This window comes from Homarus americanus, unplaced genomic scaffold (assembly GCF_018991925.1).
Source record: "Homarus americanus isolate GMGI-L3 unplaced genomic scaffold, GMGI_Hamer_2.0 scaffold18547, whole genome shotgun sequence".
Classification (NCBI taxonomy): Eukaryota; Metazoa; Arthropoda; class Malacostraca; order Decapoda; family Nephropidae; genus Homarus; species Homarus americanus.
The window spans coordinates 659,018-681,272 of record NW_024725521.1 but is presented as its reverse complement, the minus strand read 5'-3'; the positions used below and the strand labels follow the sequence as shown (position 1 = coordinate 681,272).

Genomic DNA, 22,255 nt, shown 5'->3' with positions numbered 1-22,255 from the left:
AGAGGGCATGGTGGTGAGGAAGAGGAGGGTGGCTGTGGGAGGGAGAGAGGCTGCCGTGGTGAGGGAGAGGAGGCTGTGGTGATGAGGGGAGAGGTGGTGGTGGAGGAGGGAGAGAGGGGCGCTGGTGGTGAGAGAGGGGCGGGCCGTGGTGAGGAAGAGGTGGTCGTGGTGAGGGGAGAGAGAGGCTGCTGTGGTGAGGAGAGGAGGGGGCATGGTGTGAGGGAGAGAGGGCAGAGAGGGGCGTGGTGGGAGGAGAGAGGGGCCGTGGTGGGTGGAGAGGGGCGTGGTGGTGAGGAGAGGAGGCATGGTGAGGGGAGAGAGGCCGGTGAGGGGAGAAAGGGTGGCCGTGGTGATGAGGAGAGGGGCGCTGTGGTGAGGGGAGAGGCGTGGGGTGAGGGGAGAGAGGGGCGCCGGATGAGGGAGAGAGGAGCCGTGTGAGGGGAGAGGGCATGTGGTGATGAGAGAGAGGGGGCGGTCGTGGATGAGGAGAGAGGAGGGTTGCAGGAGGAAGAGGGCGGTCGTGGTGGTTAGGACAAGCTGGTGCTTGTGGGGAGATGCAAGGTTGAAGAGATGGCCATGGTGGTTGAAAAGAATGGATGATGGTTGAAAGAACGGCCATGGTGGTTGAAGGATGGCCACGGTGGTTGAAGGCACATGGTGGTGAAGAGAAGGCCATGATGATGAAAGGATGGCCATGGTGGTTGGAGAATGGCCATGGTGGTGAAAGGATGGCCATGGTGGATGAAAGGATGGCGTGGTTGAAAGAATGGCCATGGTGGTTAAGGATGGCTATGGTGTTAAGGATGGCCATGTGGTTGAAAGGATGGCCATATGGTTGGAAAGGATGCATGGTGGTTGAAAGGATGGCCATGGTGGTTGAAGGATGGCCATGGTGGTTGAAGGGATGCCATGGTGGCAGAAGAGGCCGTCCTGATCCAGGAAAGGAAGGCTACGGAGCGGAAGAGAGAGCTCACTGTGTTGTGATGGAGGCAAGAGGGGTGGCCATGGTGATGAGAGGAGAGACGGCCACGGTGATGAGGAAGAGGAGGGTGCTGTGAGGATGAGGAAGAGGAGGGAGGCAGGATGAGGAAGAGGAGGTAAGGTGTAGATGAGGCAAGAGAGACGGCTCATGGGATGAGGCAAGAGAATGGCTAAGGTGATGAGGCAAGAGAAATGTCACGGTGATGAGAAGAGAGACGCATGCAGGATGAGGCAAGAGAGACGGCTATGGTGAGAAGCAAGAGAAACATGCAGTGATGAGGCAAGAGAGAGACGCATGGTGATGAGGCAAGAGAGACGGCCATGGTGATGAGGCAGAGACAGCTGGTGGTGATGAGGCAAGAGAGATGGCCATGGTGATGAGGCAAGAGAGACGGCTATAGGGGTGATGAATCGTGAAGGACAGCTGGGTGATGAGGCAAGAGAGACGGCCATGGTGATGAGGCGAGAGACGGCCATGGTGATGAGGCAAGAGAGACGGCCATGATGAGGCAAGAGAGACGGCCAGTGATGAGACAAGAACGGCCATGATGATGAGGCAAGAGAGACGGCCATGGTGATGAGACAAGAACGACGGCCATGATGATGAGGCAAGAGAGACGGCCATGGTGATGAGACGAACGACGGCCATGATGATGAAACAAGAACGACGGCCATGGTGATGAATCTGAAGGAACAGCCGGGTGATGAGGCAAGAGAGAACGGCCGGATGAGGCAAGAAGGGACGGCCAGAAGAGGCAAGAGACGGCCGTGGTGATGAGGCAAGAGAGAGACGGCCATGGTGATGAGACAAGAACGACGGCCATGGTGATGAGACAAGAACGACGGCCATGGTGATGAATCATGAAGGACAGCCAGGTGATGAGGAAAAGAAACGGCCGTGATGGGTAAAGAAGAGGACGGCCAGGTGAAGAGGCAAGAGACGGCCGTGGTGATGAGGCAAGAAAGATGACCAAGGTGGTGATGATTATGCAGGAGAAACGGCCGTGGTGGTGAGGCAAGAGGGACAGCCGTGGAAGTTACAAGGCAAAGGGAACGTCTGTGGTGATGAAGCAAGAATGACGGCCGTGGTGGTGAGAGAATAGTGGTGTCCGTAGTAGTGAGGGAAGAGGAACGGACGTAGTAGTAGTATAATAATAATTAGTAAAGTTGGTGGTGATGGTAACAGTCGTAATGGTGGTGATAATCCTGATGGTGGTAGTGATGACTGGTGATGATAGCGAAAGTTGTGTTGAATGTTGGTAGGTGGTGATAGTGGTGGAGGTATTGATTGTAGTAATGTTAATAGCGATAAAAACGGATATTGTAATTGTAGTAGTTATTACAGTGGTGGCGGCAAGAGGTGATTGTACTGGGGGTAGTGATAATGGTAGTGGTGGTGATCGGGGTGGTGGTAGTGGTGATCGTGGTGATGGTAGATAGTGGTGATCGTGGTGCTGATAGATAGAGGTGGTGGTAGTGTTGATCGTGGTGGTGGTAATGTTGGTGATCGGGGTGGTGGTAGTGGTGATCGTGTTGGTGGTGATAATGGTAGTGATAGTGGTGGTGGACGAGCGTGAGGCACAGGCGTGACCTACCTGCTCCCCAGTCACGATCTCTCTCTCTCTCTCTCTCTCTCTCTCTCTCTCATCAGATCACTCTTTTCCTATTCATTCAAAATACATTCTTCAATTCTCAATACATTCATCTTGTGTAATCGGCACGAGGTCATTCCGGTCTTGTTCCAAACAACTAGCGTAGTTTGTCAGCCTGACGGAGTGTCGCGTTAAGACGGTCCTCGTGTAACTACTGAATATCGCCTTCGAAACTGGCTGGACAGGCGCGTCGGGTCCAGTTGAATGAACGTCACTCAAGTATCTCCCCCTCACTCACACCTCTTCCCCAGCTTCTACTGACGTATGTGCTTACCTGGTCTAAGTTCAAAATACAGGTTGGGATCAGGATGGTTCCACACTCAACGGAACTAGCTACATAATTTTTTGAAAAATTTGAGCGCTAGTGCTGCAGGTTTGTAACACTGAAGAGTACAGCATGGCAAGTTGTGTACAGTTACAGAACCCCGAGATATGTAATAGCGCCATTAGCCGACCGATTTAGTAGAGATCGTTGTCATGTACTGTATATGGGTGAACGTCTGGACACACGGCAAGGGTCTTCGTTTTGGAGACGCGAGTGAGTGTAGTGCAGAGAGGCGTGTGTGAGTCTAGGTGGTGAAGGTCCAGTCTGGTCTCTATCGGGACAACCACTCCCCATGGTTCTTGTATCAGGTAAACAACGCCATCATCTACATGATAATATCACAAAGGGACTGCCACCATCAACTACATTTTGTGAATATGGTGAAAAACAAGTCTAATACTTACGTGTGTTAAGTGTAGTGACAATAATTATATGCTGGTGGTGTCACAAGTTATGTGCTGGTCGAGTAGCTACAACACCATCATTAATGTATAGCGGCTGGTCGCCACCTTACCTGTCACACCCAGCATAGATAATACACGTTTCAACACAGCCACAACTTCTTTGCTGTCCACATCACATGTTATAGAGAACCTACTCACACTTATGAACATTCTTGAAAATGTCTCATTTAATGTGTTTTTCCCACATTCTTTTAAAAACTTAATTTCCAAGTTACATTCGTGAGATGGTCGACACTTGACCCTGTTTTTACACATCATTGCACATTTAAAGTGTCAAGAGCAGTACATATGGTATATAAAGAAAAATAAAGATATGTGGCCCTGGAGGCTCGTCTGCATCTACTATAATACATAAATAGTGTGCTTACAGAGGGTCAGGACACCCCCACCTTTCCACTTACATAAAGGATATAGACATTTGTAAGGACAGCAAGCCCCTGAGCTCTGATAACAACAATACATGTTGTATATGTCAATGAGAATGTCACGTTAACATTTATATACATATGTAAAGAAAATAACACATCATATTTTAATTCAAACTAACGTGATATTCTAAAACATACCTGGGTGGTGTCGGGGAGGTAATGAACAAAGCAGCAACAATCTAGGGTTAAGATACTCCAGTAAAGTTCAGTCATACTTTGTACAGGCAACACCTTTGTCTAGGATCTCTACCTTAACTCTGGAGTCCAACACTCACCACAAGTCGACCAGCACTACACACCATCATCAGTAACTCCAGAATAGACGAGTGACAACACTTTATACGGAGATAATTACAAAATATATCATTACAGTACATTGACAGATATTGCAAAATAACCATTTTGAGATTTATTTAAGATGTTGGCGGCTATAAATATCACTCTGCCAACTATCCATCTAGTTATCAATGATGTCTGGGTAGATGGGTCAACTGAAGTCATAGTTCGGACTCACTTGTTTGATAGACGAGATCCTTTAAATGTGTCCCAGTAAAAGGTCCAACAGGTTAATGTCAAATTTATAATGAGAGGTTGAGCAGTAATATCTAGTAAGAGTTCTGTTTAGTTTCTCAATAGCTAATTAATATGCATGTATTGTGTAGTTAAAAGATATTTTTTGGATAAAGGTGAGGCAGGATTTTGTTGGGTGGTACAAGACAATTTTACGAGTGATTAAACTTGAAATTGTCAAGAAGGGACGAGGCGCTCCAGTGTGGTGCAGCTGGAGCGCCTCAAGTCACCTCCTTGTAATGTTATGTATAAATGCAGTTCGAGGTCACAAGTGCTGCTGGGTCTGCTTAACCAAGTGTAAGTGGGCAAGAGATAACATAGGCCTTATAGTTTACTGAAGGTTAAATATGCATAACTGTCAGTCATAAGAAGTGGTTGAGTGTGGTGTGGGGCAGGAAGGTGGTGTTCCTTATCCACGTGTGGAGTTTGCTGGTACACCTGTCGCAGTTAATCTAACTTAATAGTTTTTTCGGTGAGGTGAGCAGGTGTGATGATACACCACGTGGGCAGTGGAGTGAGATGAATGGCACCATCATGAAGTAGTACATCCGGGCAGCATGACACTGGTGGAGTAGCGGCCAAGACAGGTAATACATTATGAGAGAGCGGGCCCGGGTGGGACGGCCGAGTTTTGCTGAGTGGCGGGTTGTCGGGGTGAGTGTGGTGGTAGTGGCGGCGGGTGGGCGAGGGTCGCGTGTGTGTGGCTGGGGCCTGCGTGACTCTAGGTCATGAGGCTATCACAGCTAGTGTTGTGGGTGGCAGTGGAGGCGGAGCTCCAGCCAAGCGCCACCCTCACGGGGAGGTTGTGGAAGCTGGGGGCTCCGGAGGGCGGGGCTCCCGGCTACCGCCACTGCTGCTGCTGCGTCGTCGGGAGGCCACAGTAGCGATGGTCCACGGGGCGGCGTGGAGTGGTGGCTCCAAGGATTGTTGGTGGTCAGGAGGCTCCCCGGGGGGCACCACCTCCTGGGAGCTGGCGGCTACGGCAGCGGCAGAAGCTAGGGCTGAGAGGCTGAGGGAATTGTGGTACGGAGGGTGGCGACCCCCGTCCCGCCAGCGGGCAGGGCAACCATACTTGTTCTTATTAAGGTGCCGCAGAAGGTCCCAGCGGCGAGAGAACAGTTTACGACAGCCGGGACAGGAGTGTGTGCCGCGGTGGACGTGCTGGTGCTGGTAGTAGGAGCGAGGGTGTCGGAATACCTTGTCACAGTCCGGGCATGGGTAGAGGCGGCTGCCGGAGTTGGCGCCGCTCAACCCGTCGTTGCCGCCACCGGCGTTGTCGCCTCTGCCGTCTGCCAGCCCCAGTGGTCCTCCAACACCACCAATACCACCACCCTCTCCCGCCATCGTCGCCCACGCCACCACCAGAGCGCCAGCTGCCGGAGAACAGCACACGTCAGTTTCGGCGCCGCATTATGTTCCTAGGCTCTAGCTGGTGCACACTCCTCCTGCTCTTTATTCTAGTGGGCAGACCCACCCGCCGCCGAGCTACACCTGGGTCACTCTTATAGGGGACCCAGCTTACTCAACTGTGTTTAGGGCGGCCACAGTTAAGCCCACAGTGTGGGCTGGCAGGCCTGGCCTGCCTACCATTGGGTTCTTGCAGGAACCAACCTGTTCAGCATCTGGCAGCCGAGGAAGGGTGGTGTACTCTACCAGGGATGAGCACACTACTCTACCCGGTCATTTGACCTGCCTCCACCTGCTGCGTGTTACTTTACTGCACACAGCCTTACTAGGCTCCTCCTCCCTTGTCCTTCCCACCAGCAGACCCCTCCCTCTCCCGCTCGCTGTACCAATAACCCCCCCCTCACACCCAGAGTCACGCACGCCTCACGTGAACCTTCATGACACGTAAACCACCATCCACGCTCAACTGCCACTAACACGACACACGCTACAGTATTCACTACCACCTCTAAAACAGCGACTATGTCTTGGTACATTGTATGACTGATGAAACAAACAGTAGAATACCCTTTTGCTAATTACTTACACTTGACACTAAATATCCAGGCTATTGACGTCTCCAGGGGGAGGAAACAACAAATAGTGAACCAGGAACATGACATGATTACACACGTATTATACTGTACTTCTAAAAGAGACTTGTACCTTCCTACACATGAGAGACAACACAAAACAAACACACACAGTCATTCCAAGTTCGGCATTTACCTTATACAGTAATTATATATTCCATCAGCTAACATTTGCTTCTCAGAACAATTGGTATTTTTACGTTTGATTTATACTTAAAATCTTTCTTTAAGTAAAAGCAATAAATACGGGTAAAATGGGTGGAACTCGGAACTGAAAGAAAATAAATCGACCTTGAACACAAGATAACAGCGTGATAAACCACAGTAGCTTGATTGCTTCCTGTTTTCCTACCAGGATACGATGGTAAACATTATAACCAAATAAATTATGTTTCAGTTAACCCGTCCCAGGTAATACAATACGGTTAGGCTGGTTTACATTAAGGGACGCTGCGTATATAAGGTTTCACGCCCAAAATACTGTACGCCGCTTAGTCGTATACTGTACTACGTTGGTTCTAGCGTCGCACCCTCATAGTAACAGCCCCGGCCACCGCCTATCAGACACCTCCGCAAGTTTTTCGGCTCTAAAACCACACGACGAATCCACAACTGCGCCGTCACCTGATAGCAATTACTTAAATATTCTATACATTATTTATCAGTGTTCACGATAAACGGAGGCAGCCATGTCCTCACTCAACACCTTTCGCCACGCTATATCACAAGCTCCAAGACGCTAAGGCACTGACAAATAACATCTAAACTTACGTAAACATATTTTAATACTGTTTATACTTGTTTGTGACGTCTGCTGTTTAACCTTCTGAGGACGATAATTTGACCCTTAAGAGAACGATGGTGTAACCCTCTGATGATCTTTACCCTTTGAGAATAATAGGTTAGCTCCTTGAATATAATGGTACTCAAAGTGTGATAAATGCCGTAGTCCCACGGGACCTATACGGAAAAGCCGCTACTGTATTATTGGTCTCTCGCCTCACCCTTCGGCCACTTCCTCAGCGCTGCTCAATAATTTAACAAATATTCTCTTGACAATTCCGTATTGCCCCTACACTCGTCCCTCTCACAACTCCACATGATCTATTCTTCACAGGTTCCTCTCTACTCGACACCTACCAAACTCGTATTCTTGAAAGTTCGTGAAGTATTTGCTCCCCACAATTGATGACGTCAGAACGCAACTAAAAGATTTAATTTCATATGCAACAGACTAAGCCCTAGTTCGTTAACTATCCATAGAAAGACTACCGTAATTAAATACTTTCTTACAAACAGCCGTAGCATAATTCCACCCAGTATACAGCGAAAAAAAAAACCTAAAGACGGCATCTTTGACTGGCGTGGCTCCCTCCGTGTTGATCACCTAGAGACCCCACCTCATGCTTCACACACATCCTTCGCTCTCTTTCATGCTCTGGTAATTTACTAATTTTACGCTCACCTAAATTCCGTTGTTACCATATACAACTAATTATGTCTTTCCCATCCACCACAGTGTCGTCCATACAAGTGTATCGCTACCAAGCTCTCACATTCATACAGCCAACATGACCATTTCATGATTCTCCTCGGTCAAACTATCATATCTGGAGTGTCTTATTACGTACATAGTTTTTCTTAATTATTCTCATTAATATTCGTTGTAGTAATAGTATAAGACTAAGTGTGAAAAGTATTTGGCCCTAAGTACCATGTCTGTAACAAATTATTATATACAAATAATTTCTACTGTGTAATGTTATCATCATCATTAGCTCAGTGTTCAAGACAACAAGGTGTATTACATACACCACAATTCCTTCACCTCCCATGATGGTGTAAATCTGGATAAATTGTTTTCTAAGTCAATATATAGTCCCTGGCCTTGTACAGTAAGTGAAATGGGTCTAACTATAAATCGAAGAAAGTGTTGGAAGATATGTGAAAACAAAACTTCAACGCCAACCTTAAGCAAGAGGTAAGGAGCGGCGAACGTAACCTGGTAAAGAGTTTACAGTATATCCCCCAAGACGAGTGGTGGACTGGTGGGTGAGGGAACAAGTACAACACTGTCAGCTACCCAGCCTGGCGCCGCGTCAACAACACGTTAAACAACCAGCTAGACATAACGCACTCAGCACTCACAACTACTTTCACTCCTGAATCACACCACACACTTCACCGCTATTTCAGCTAGACATAACGCACTCACAACTACTTTCACTCCTGAATCACACCACACACTTCACCGCTATTTCAGCTAGACATAACGCACTCACAACTACTTTCACTCCTGAATCACACCACACACTTCACCGCTATTTCAGCTAGACACAACGCACTCACAACTACTTTCACTCCTGAATCACACCACACACTTCACCGCTATTTCAGCTAGACATAACGCACTCACAACTACTTTCACTCCTGAATCACACCACACACTTCACCGCTATTTCAGCTAGACACAACGCACTCACAACTACTTTCACTCCTGAATCACACCACACACTTCATCGCTATTTCAGCTAGACACAACGCACTCACAACTACTTTCACTCCTGAATCACACCACACACTTCACCGCTATTTCAGCTAGACACAACGCACTCACAACTACTTTCACTCCTGAATCACACCACACACTTCATCGCTATTTCAGCTAGACATAACGCACTCACAACTACTTTTACTCCTGAACCACACCACACACTTCACCGCTATTTCTGCATCACAAGGTTGAACATACGAGTTCAGTACACGCCCTTCATCATCCTTTCACATTTTATATTTTGCTTTCATTTCACTATGTATAACATACCTGCATATGGGTGGATATGTTTTTACCCAAAGATATGTGTGTGTGTGTGTGTGTGTGTGTGTGTGTGTCACCGTCGTCAGTGCGCCAAGTGAACAATATCCATTTCTCTTCTTTTTTATAACTGCTTAGCATTCGTTATGCTATTTGTTACTGTGTTCTTGTCTACTGTTTATTTATGGGACAATGATTCAAGGTTTATGTTAATTGTGTTGACTTATGTCACAACCCTCTTTTCCCTGTTAATTTTCTCCATTTTTAATCTTCACAAATTCGTATATTCAAGACTGCCAGGTCGACCCCCCCCCCCCCATTTTTTTACAGAGGATCTGTAGTCTGTACTTATATCAAAGGTGGTCAATTAGGCAAGGATAATGTTTGCAATCCTCTTATTATATTAAAGTCCTAAACAATCAACGGCCAAAACCATCAGGATTAAATATTGTATGAACTAATAAAATACATTCCAAACCTTCTCTCATGCCAAACATTATATGACTCATTAACTGAAGGTGGACATTTACACACCAGCGATGGATAAAATAGAAGTACACTGTATAGAATAACATTACGATATCGGAACATCAACAAATTAGAGTTAACGATGAAAGAACACTGTGAGGTATGGTATTTCACCCTTATCACCACTATAACATTAAAATGTCTTTTACAAATGATAATGGAGAAACTGAATAAGAACAAGTGTCAGGGTAAAGATTAATGTTTTATCGTTACCACACTTGTTTCTACTGTATATATTTTGTGTCTGTTTTGCCTACTGTACTGTTTTGTATTATAAAAGTAGCGGTCAAGTGGAGGCAATGCTCGTCTCCTGTCGTGCATAAGACACCCTGAGTCAACCCAACTATGAATGGGTACCTGACTTTAATTCAGGAAGTTGTTAAATGCCGTATCAGCCACATTGCCTCAGTGTACCCATGTGTGGTGTATCCTTACTATCCCTAAAGAGCCATCACATATATGGGATCCAATTTAAGTCAAAGGCGAGTTTTGTGTAGTTATAATCCTACTTCAGAGACATATTGAGGATAATCAAGTCTATGAAACTGATTTAGAAAGGAATTTCACATATTGTACAGTGTCCATCCTGATCCTATGGAGCACTATGAAAGAGGTTACACACACAACCATAAAAAAAAAAAAAAAAATCAGCTAACAGTAGATGTAAAGTCCACGTACAAAGCAGCTGTAGTAAAGAACTTCAACCCTTTGAAGACATGATTTAAGCTACAGTATTACTTCCAGGTGTTAAAATGTCATCCTCAACAGATTAAACTACAATCATCAAGTCACTAAAACATCATTCCAAAGATCTCAAACCACTATCCATCCTCTAAAGGTACAGAGACAAACTACTCTCATGTACAGTACTTTGTTTCCAAACATGAAATTAAGATATATGATATTATGATAAGTGAGGTGCATGTTAAGTGAGACTTAGTGAGGGGATGAGTATGTTGAAACTGCTCATTTGTTAGGTTCATGACCTTCAACAACTGATGTCATTGATTCTGTCTTAAAACATAATAATGAACAATATGTTTTTTCATTTATAATGTAAACTTTCCTGTTTACATTATAATACTCGTCACACTATCAAAACTGTTTATTATTGTTTATGGGTAACACTATGTTTTAGGTATGATAAAAGTAAACCTGCCCCTTAAACACCTATTTCCTATTGCTGTACATGCCTCACGAACAAGTCCCCTAAATACCTGACCTATGAATTACTGTCCATCAGACACCTGCTCCAAAATGAATCCTCAGCTACCTGCCTCATTAAAGGGTCCTCAAATAACATTTTACTATTGAATTCCTTTACTACTTGTGTCTTACTTTTGGAGTTTATTTTCATTCAGACAAGACCCTCATCAATATTTTCTGCTCTTTAATATATTTTCCAAGCCTATCTTGGCTTGGAACATATATTAAAGACCAATACTTAGTCTTTATTTCATCACAATTCGTAGCTATTAACTGAGGAATAAACACATTTTAACATCATGGACTACTGTATTTTAAACTGGTTGCTCCACATAATACAGTACAAGTCATGTAGGTATTGTATAACTATATTTCACTATGAGTACAACAACGTATAGTCAAGCAAATTTTTCCTGTACATCTGATTTATGTTTCCCAAGAAATTAATAACTGATGAATGACCACACACAACAGACTGAGAATGAGGCCACAAAAAAAATTGGCTACAACCAAAAATTTACAAAACTTCTGAAAATATGCCAAAGTCATGATCAAGACAAACTCAAAATTTCTGTGACTTTCATTAATAGGCAACAATACAGTAACGTATGTATCTAAATAGCAAGTGTACAATATCTATACTGTACCTCATTTGTACTTCTGTACAGGATAATATGTGGACACTTAATAATACAGTACAGAATTTGAAAGTACTGGAACTGCAAGTCCGTGTGATTATTTACAGATACTGAAGTCTAGTTGTATACAGGGCATCGCTTCAGAACTGTTGACTCTTTCATTACAATAACATGCCTTTGATGTGTAAATGTTCATACCACAATGGACTCCTGTATTACAAGTTTTCAACTCTGGTTGACAGTTATTGAAGTACAGTACAGGTACTGTATACATTATATTGTGATTTTCAACTGCATTGTATTGGACAAATTTAGGCTTCACCAACCTAATCTCCCCAGCCAATTAAGCAGCATTCCCAAACCCGTGTTCAGTTATTTTCTCTCCCCACATATTTTTCACTGTTCTCTCCCCTTTCCTTCCCAGTGTTTAGCTATGATGTACATTTTAGTCATTGTGGGAGTGTGTCATACTCTCTCCTTCATTTTGAGTAGGTTTTACAGGGTATCAGAAGACGCACAGATCCAGGGGGTCCTGATTGACCCTTTCATCACAAAATCCCAATACGGTACTTTTTCTTTAATGCAGTATTGCACTCAAGCATTTTTATATAGTAAAAAGTAATTACTGTACTATTGATCTCAGAATATCTCCTAATATCAAGTGCACACGGCTTCAAAATGGCCAAGATATTCGTCCAAATATTAGCCCCACATCTGGGTAGGCTCACTGTGCTTGCCATGATCATCCACCCACAACTTCTTGGACCCCTCTCCACCCATTTGATACTCCTAGATCTGCCCCCGGAAGAGCCAATTACAACTAGCAGGGTTAAGGAATACAGGTAATGTACTGTATGTATGTATGTATGTATGTGTGATACTGATGACTGACAGTGATGAAAGCTAGTTGCAAACAGTGTTATATGGACAGGGAAATAATTATTTAATGATAAGGGGGAAAAGAAGTACCGTAAATAAAGTTACAGTAGTACAGTACTTTACATGGTACCAATACACTGTACTGTCTTTACATTTCCAGGTGAGCGATTTTATGTACAATAGTTACTGTATGGTTAACCATTTTTTTCTTTGTTTTTCATACCTTGGCCATGCAATAAACATGAAGACATTTGCAGAACTATTCGTAGAAAACAACAATTTACATATACGTACTGTACTGTATGCATAATATATATATATATATATATATATATATATATATATATATATATATATATATATATATATATATATATATATATATATATATATATATATATATATATATATATATATATATATATATATATATATATATATATATATATATATATATATATATATATATTGTATACACTTTTCCTCTCCCTCTCAGTCTTACAAGCCTTTCTCTGCTATGCACCAGTGTCATGAATAATTAGACTCTACCTTCACCCATAACTATCCATTCACTCTTAATCAAATGCCTTGAAAATTTGAAATTTCTACCTAACTACCGTACTCTTCCGTATTAGACGTACTGAAACATACTGCACTATGCAGTAATTATGTAATAAAAAACACTATTGTGTAATATAGCAAGAGACAAGTTACCATAAATTGCAATAGACTTTATGTATTATCTTAAAAAAAATAAGAATAAAATGATTTCATATTAAACTATTATACTGTACCTATCACAAGGTATAACTGTACTGAATTCATACCCTGTATTTTAATTAGCCTAGAGTTTTTTAAAAGCTGAAAGTATAACATGATGAATAAACTGTGAGGAGTCAGAAGACAGGCCATAGTTACAATAAGACAGGTAAGCTTGACACATACAGTATCAAAATTGTTACAGTATCACCATTATCAGATGACCTTTCTTAATGTACATATAACAGACTTCAGAAAACAATCTCCTTCAATGATCTTATACTTGCTCAATATTAAGCCAATCTTGTTAATAAATTATGTCTGTAAATAGTTAAATATGTTGTGTACATAGTACACACAGCTACATTCCTTTAAGCTATCAGACACAAATAATGACAACTTTCAGTAACATGCACATGACAGTGACGTTTGTACAGTATACGATAGTCACCTACACACATTCAGTTTATTCACTTACCTCTAACAAGAGAAATGATATTTTGAATTTTAAAGCAGATATATATACAGTATACTACCTATAGTATAATGCTTTGAGTCAATGCAGTCTGACAATTAAAAAATTTCACTGTCATTTGTTGCTATCTGAAATCAATAAATGTTGCAATAAACTGAATCTCCTTATACGGAAAAATTTATTTTGGAAAGATTAATGCAATGTAAAACAAGATATCTGCAGTAGCAGGGGATCCTGTCTACATCATGAGAAAACTGAAGACTACTCGATCCAATTAATAAAAAATTCCGTGTCAAATATCTCAAGGAAAGGTCAAATGACTGATAAACTGGTTTGTTCTGAACTTATGCACAAACATTGAACTGTAAACTTTTATTTTCCACTTTCAGAGTGTATCCCATTATGGCGGTGGTCCTCATATTACAAAATAATGTTTGCAATAAGAGATTTTTTTGCAACTTATATTGTTAAGTATATACTTATCTTGTTTAGCTATTAATCTTTTCATTTTTTAGACCAATTAAGCATGTCTCTCTTAAATACCCTATCCTTAGTTTTACCCTAATGTCTGCTCAACAACTGGAGCAATAGTTTCCTTTCACTTATAATTTCATTACCCAGGTGTATATGCAGTGCTGTACTGTATACATATACAGAATCTACAATGCATTTAAATTAAGGATATTACAAAGTGTGTGTGTACAAAGTACAGTGCAGAGCATTTTTACTTGTATTAATCCTTTCCAGTCACTGTTGAAAGCTTTCCTACTACTACAAAGGATGACTAGAACCAAAAGCAATAGTGATTCTCCCATCATTTGCTGTCATTCATACTCTAATTGCTATGAGAGTTTTTTGGTAAAGGATTCTCTTTCTTTAACATAGCCCCAAGATATCTCCAACACTTCACACAAATTAGCAACACCCATCTCTTCAATTTATATGCTCCATATACAATAATATTTTGGAATTCATTTCCCTTTGCCTATCTATAATAATTAATGGTGCACCTTATACTGTATTCACATTACACTTACAATCTTTGCCAGTCACTCTAATCATGGTAAATCTCTTCACACATCTGCAGCAGGCAGTCAACATTAATACAATACTCTGAACAAACAAGTGCAATCAAATACTGAACTGTCACTTTATAAGGAATGATAGCAAATATAAATAGCAAAGAATGGCAAAACAACACATAATGTGCGAGTAAACTGGACGTGTTCAATCATGCAAAGAAGCTAAATACAGTATAATCCCTAAATAGAAGCCCTGGATATAGGCAGTGGAACATGCAACCACCTGTGAAACAGACAGTAGTAACAAATGAAAAGTAAGCCTCTTATAAATTTATGGAAGAAACGTATCCAAAATTTTTTACATTGTTTGTATATTCACTATAATGTGCCAAGTGCAAGCCTGACTTTGAAAAAAAAAATTCTAATTTTTTAAGCCATTTCTGCTCTGTGCAGGATGGCTGGAATCAAAAGCAACACACTCCCTCCCTTAACTGTCATGACTTATTCATTCAAGTTGCTGCAGCAGATGTATTCTACTATTGTGTTCCTCTTCTACAAGGCCTTCATATGATTTTGGATTTTTTTTTTTTTTTATAACTTCTCTACTTATAATGTCTCACTCCTCCAGGGATCTCCCCTCTGAGGGGGGTGAATTATGACAGAAGAGCCTTCAGGGCACTCGGTCACTACATACAGTACCTTCTTTGATACCTCTATTCCTCAGGTCCCATTTTTTTTTATTTCCTTGAGGCACTGTTGCACCTTTCCTTCCTACAAAGTAAGTAATCTCCCTCTATAGTACCCACTGCACCTATATCTTCTTCACATGTCCAAACCAGCTCAGTAAACCTCCTTTTTATTTTTACTCGTTCCACCACTCCAAAATTTACATCCCATATACTTATATCATCTCTTACCCCTTCCACTATGTAAATTCCAGTTATCAACCTTGGGCAACTATTTATGTTGCTTGACATTAAAAATACTCTGTACAATTTTCAGTCCATATTTTTACTTTGAAGTTTATATTCCTTATTTTGATGAAACTGTACATCCCAGCTCTCCAATCATCTTCCACTCATGTACTGTTCTCTCCCCCATTATCACACTCTTTAACCTCCTCCAGCATCTCCTTCTTCATAAATTTACATATTTATTTGCTGAGCTTATCTCATAAACAATTACCTTACTTTTCCTAATACAGTATTGATCTTTAGTTTCCTTTTTATCACGTGCCACAAATTTCATTCTCCACCTTTTGCAGTTCCCATTCCCTCTATAAAAAGCAATGCATCATCTGTATAGATATGTCAACAGTACAGTACTCTCTTATCACCTTCCAGCTCAATTCACCTCTGCCTTACCTTCACCAGTTCATCTACAAATATGTTACACAATCATGAAGACAAAATGATTGCCCGCCTCACTTCTACTTTTACTTCAAAGCTATCGCCTTCTCTTTTTATTCTCACACATGCCTTACTATTGTTGGATGCCTTCAGCACACTAATTAGCTGTCCTATTTACTGTATTTCATAAACCCTCATCACCTCTCATAAAGCCTCTTGATCCAATCTATAATATGCCTTCTTTAGATGCATAAATGCTGCACGTAGCTGCTTTTCTGAACATGCAGCACTTTTCTGAGAGTAATTTTACTGAAAATACTTACTCAAAAAAAACCTACCTACTCTAAATCCTCCGTCCCTCATCTATCCTACACATTTATTTTCCTCCTTTCTCAACTACTGTATAACCCTAATACTGTACCTCTCGTTTCCCGGCTATACTCACTTGACCGACTCCCCTCTTCCTTACAATCTTTCCCATTTATAAAAAGTGTACCCGACAATATTTTCATATCCTTCAACTGTTCTTGTCAAGCATCTCAGCATCATGCATAAGGCATTTAGATACATGTACAAGTACAGTAATAACAAACACAAGAGAATTTAGTATAAAATAATGCAAATAAATAAACTATAATAATTGGCTTAAACATTCAAACTGCACAGGAGTATATGTGGTAATGAATGTTCACATCATGCTAGGAGATGGATGATGATGATATCATTAGCCTAAAACTTTCATCAATAATTTTTGTCTCTTTTAACAATTGTATTTACTGAGGCCATCAACTTCTCTAATTATGTTTTCTCAACTTTTATTCACTGTAACAAGTTGTTTCTCTTTTTCCAATTCCTATTCTTACATTTCTACATAATTATCATCCTATTCTTACATTTTCATAAACTGTAATGTATCATCCTACTCTTACATTTCTCATATCACCATTTCCTTATATTTTCACATATGATGCTATCTCTTTACAGTATTTTTGTATATCATCCAATCCTTCTATTTTCACATTTCATCCTATCCCTACACTTCCATCTATCATCCTACCCTTGCATTTTCACATACAGTATCATCCTATCCTAACATTTCCACATACCATCCTATCATATCTTTTCCCTCATATCATCCTATTCTTACATTTCCATATATCCTTCTATCCTTATATTTCCATACACATCGCTTAGTCTTAAGTTTATCAAATAAATTACATTGTTCTCTTAAATACAATAATGTACTTCACATGGGTTTGTGTATCAGTTTTATAATACTGTATATTCTTTTTAATTATTTCAGACCTTTTCCCACTACACTACAAAATGGCTGGTCATGACACACGCACACTCTCCCATCTCTCACTCTTACTGTTTTAACAGATTGTGCTCTACTCCTCCAAAGCCAGACCTCAAAATATCTATCTTCACACAACCCAACATCACCTACTGGCTGCACTTCCATCCTCAAACATACAAATGGATACTGTAGATAGGTGACTTGGCTATAAAAAAAAGGGACCACAATCCCACCATATTATGGCTTTACTTAGTGGTGTTCCAAATATCCTCAATGCTATACAGTGTTAATTAATCAGTACATGGTACTGTAATTTATGCCACTTATCTTTTTATGCACACATGTGCACGCGCACACACACACACACACACAATGTACATGCAAAACACATACTGTATATACATACTAGTTATCATGGTTGCTCATCCAACCTTCATTCCTCTTTAATTCACTTTATCCATTTAGTAAAGTATCTCACTGAGCTTAATACAGCAGCCCTTGTGCCTTACATACATTTCACACCAACAGACCAACTACAGTATAGTACAGTACAAGCACAGACAGGATCCTGAATGTGCCTAACATCTCTGATTAGAAGACCAATAACAAACATCATACTGTATATGTTATAAATAAACAGAAATGGATAATATAAAGATTTAATGGCATAATTCTGTCCTTTATAATCATAATATATTCTCTAGCTGGGTAATACATCAGTCAGCCTTAATCTCCCTCGGAACATCACCATAACAGATTAGGTTGTCCTTGTCCTACTGGTAGTTTTTTAGCCATATTCCCTTTGGATGATCAATGCCACTCGATGGTCAGCCCCACTGGGACGATCCACCATACATTCCCAAAATCTACATTACCTTTTAATAAGTTATTTTTCTCCCCTCACTTACATTTTTCTCTATCTTGTCTTTTTTTTACTTATTTCTTAATTACCCATCATATAGAACTTATTAGTGTGTGTGTGTGTGTGTGTGTGTGTGTGTGTGTGTGTGTGTGTGTGTGTGTGTGTGTGTGTGTGTGTGTGTGTGTGTGTGTGTGTGTGTGTGTGTGTGTGTGTGTGTGTGTGTGTGTGTGTGTGTGTGTGTGTGTGTGTGTGTGTGTGTGTGTGTGTGTGTGTGTGTGTGTGTGTAGTTTTTAGTGATATTGAAAAATGTAAAGGTCATATGTGTAATTCATTGAGAAGAAAAACTGTTGGATAATACAATCATCCAGTCTCTCAACTATCACCATATCTAAGAAGGCAAAGAACAAAATTCAATTGATCAGCAAATTGTACGTCATTCAAGATAACAAGTCAAAGGCCATTATACAACTGCATGTATTTGTACTTTGGTTCTATTTTGAGGAAATGCAAATGCTGCATTGCAACAATATATGGGAACAAAGTTGAATTTTAATAAAACATGACAGAAACCTTCATGCACCATTACCCAAAACCTATACTGTACAAGGCAAACTATGTGTTGTTATATCTAAACACAGCAATATTTATATTCAGTGGAGTCCACCTTCTATTGCCAACCTCATTTTCAAGCAGCAGCGGTCTAGTTTTTTAAGCTGATGCATCTATTTTTTTGCTTTAAGATTTGTTTTAATAATGTTTATGTCTACCACTGACAAGTATACACACCATAAATTTCCATCTAGTAAAAGAATTGCAATTTTGATACTATAAAACAGAGGCCCTTTGGCACCCCTACTGGAAGTGAATCAGGAGATCCCTTTGCAATCTTTAGTCTCCTTGTTTAACAATAAATGAGGATGCTAACTGTTGTCTTTATCATTATTATTTCATGTTGTACTAGTATACTGTACCTCAGTCTTAAGACAGATTCAAACCCATGAACTTTTTTTTTAATTGTTAGCAATAAAGGGGAAACTGAAATATGGTAATTCAAACGATATCCTGTAACTCTTCAAAACCAAGGCAACCAAAAGTTTTTTTTTTATGATAAAAAGGCTTCTCTGTCTTTCCCATAACAGCTGGATTGGAATAAAAAAAAAGGTATCTTGTTATGAATAACAGTGAAACCTACCTTCACCTAATAACTATTCTACTACAGTATTATTTTTTTGTTTACTTCTTCAAAATGTTTTATTTCCACCTAAAATTTGATTATATGTACAGTACTGTACTTAGATGAATTGTCAATTGCATAATCCATTTTAAATCAAAATATATACGTTATATATTCCATACTACTTTCCTTCTTTTATAGATCTTCAGATTAAATATACAAGTTTTGGCACCATGAGGGGAGAATATAAGGACATAACAAATAATGATTGGCAGCCATCAGTATAATAACATTTATTATTGCCCTAAGTTTCGACATACCATTCACGTCTGGTAGCTGATAATGTAAGGTATATAGGAACAACAATACCAACAACACTCTAAATATATATATATATATAGTTGAGTGGCAGGAAAGGAGATGGGAGTAAAGAGACAACAAGCCTACAGGATCTGTTGCCAGAACGGTAATGGCAGCAACTAAAATAAAGCAAATATCACAGAGAACCAAAACGTGAAGAATTAATAAGCATCACTGGGGTATTATCACATACAGGCAGTCTATATGACTAAAATCAACTGACTAAAAACCAAGCAATGATGCAAGGAGGGAATTTTTTTCCATTGCTCTTAAATTTAACTCAAACAGACCAAAACGGAGTGTGTGTCCTTGAGAAGGGTATAATAATGTGGGCATAATCTCGGACGTGGCGCTGTGGTGTCGGCATAATATTTATGACAGGGGCGCCTGCACTCCATCTTTGGCTGGTGATCACAGAGTCAGTGCCAGGCATAGTAGCACTGGTCGCAACAACACAACAAATACAAGTCCCTATAATATGTACGTCTCTACGCTCTAGTATCGCCTAGTGATATCACAGTCAGTTGGAAGGGGGGTTGTTCAGATCGAGAGCGAACTCGGCTCGGTGTGCAGCTGCAGCAGCGGTGGCAGCGGTGGTACTAGTGGTTATAGTCCCAGGAGTGGAGGTGACCACTGAAGCAGCTGTAGTCACATGATTGGGGCGGCGGCAGCCCATCTTGGATCGGTGCAAGTGACGATGGAGATCCCAGCGTCGGGAAAACACCTTGCCACATGAGTGACAGGTGTAAGTCCCCTTGTGCACATGCCGGTGGTGGTGGAGAGACATGGGGTGGCGGAACACTTTGTGGCACTCTGGACATGGGTACAATTTTGTCTTGTACTCTGGTGAGGCCTCCAGCATGCCACGATCTTCCTTTGCCTCTCCAACTGTCATCAGCCCAACCACCTTATCTGGGGCCAGATCTAGAGCATCCTCAGGGTACACCAGCCCTGAGGCTGCAGCTACTGCCACTGCAGGGTGAATCTTCACCTCAAATGTCTCAGTGGCATCAGTGGTGGCAGCATGGTTGATGGGCGTAGTTGATACAGCAGTGGCGGTCATTTGCTGTTGCTGCTGTTGGTGGTGGAGGTGGTGGTGGTGATGATGAAGCGGTTGGTGGTGTTGGTGGTGGTGTGGTTGTTGTTGTTGTTGTTGATGGTGGTGGTGGTGGTGGTGGTGGAGCAGCGGTTGATGCAGCGTTCCGTTGGCCTGGGGTAGCGGTGGCCGCAGCGACAGGTTGAGAGCCTCACAGACAGCACCGCCCGGCGCTGCTGCAGAGGAGAGGATCCACGTGAGTATGAGTCAGTCCAGGCTCAGGCATCATCACCAACACCGCCCGTCTATTATCATCAATCATTATGATATCATGAGCATTATGATCACTTTCCCAGCGTGGTTGTCAAACACCAACAGCTCCTGAGTGAGAGTAGTAAACTTGAGGCAGACTGGCCACAGTGACCCATGGCCTTCCCAAGCCACCCTCAGCCACACAAGGCCAAACAGGCTCCCTCAACACCTGGCCACCCCGACAAGCAGCAGCAGGCAGCCACAAGGGCCACAGCACACGGGCCAGAGCACAAGCCACGGTCCAAGCTAAGCCAATAGTCCTCTTCACGCTGATGGCCACTGTCAGTGGGCGGTCATTTGGCCACGTGGCCATAGGATCCCTACATGGCCAAAACGGTCCCTATTGCCCTACATTCACCAACTAAACTTAGGCCCTGGACTACAGTACAGAGAGGAGCATGCACTAGACTCTGGACTACAGGTCAACCCTCAAAAACACACATTTAGACCTGCAATCCAAAGCCTACAAGAGTCAAACAAACAAGGGATACTAATAGGAAACCATCAGTTTAAATTAATAATCTAGGAATGAAGGAAACTGATGTTTTCTTCTTAATCAAAGACAAATATCACATCATGCAGAACAAACAAGCACTGCCCTCCACAGCAGTTGTCAGTTTACAAGCCATTTACTACATTTATCTCATAATCTATAAAATCCACATTTCTGAAATACTGACTGATAACTTTGCTCTCAAGAATACACCCCAGGGTGTTTGTTCTGGCATGTGACATATAGCTGTAGTTTAAATCACACATTATACAGTATAGCCTACACGAGTGTAGAATATGCCACAGTGCGTAATGATTGTCACAGCTATATGCACAAGAGAGAAATATGAACCATACACCACTAATACACACATCTTCACATTAGCTTTATCCTCCCCCCATCAAATTACCAATACAAATTAAACCTCTATAATAAAAACAGTAACTCTATCATTAAAGAAAACTTAAATACGTAGCAAAGAAGACCAACAAAAATCTAACAAACCTTTCCTAAAAGTCCTCCATTATCTATCAAGAATAATCAGTCTCTACACAACCCGGACATCAAAGTCTAGAGATCGAAATAACT

General features: G+C 41.5%; 1 protein-coding gene across 8 annotated transcripts in view; it reads right to left on the bottom strand.

Moving 5' to 3' along the window:
* The window catches only part of LOC121865201 (protein bric-a-brac 1-like), a 106,169-nt gene that overhangs the window by 34,423 nt on the left and 49,491 nt on the right, over window positions 1-22,255 (bottom strand). For 3 of the 8 annotated variants that reach the window (XM_042364535.1, XM_042364536.1, XM_042364537.1), the window contains exon 7: window positions 19,745-21,098. The exons of the other annotated variants lie outside the window; for them this stretch is intronic. In XM_042364535.1, the coding sequence (XP_042220469.1) occupies window positions 20,347-21,098 (752 nt within the window). In that variant the 3' untranslated portion in view covers window positions 19,745-20,346. Of the gene's footprint in view, window positions 1-19,744; window positions 21,099-22,255 lie in introns of those variants that run through there. 8 annotated transcript variants of the gene reach the window in all.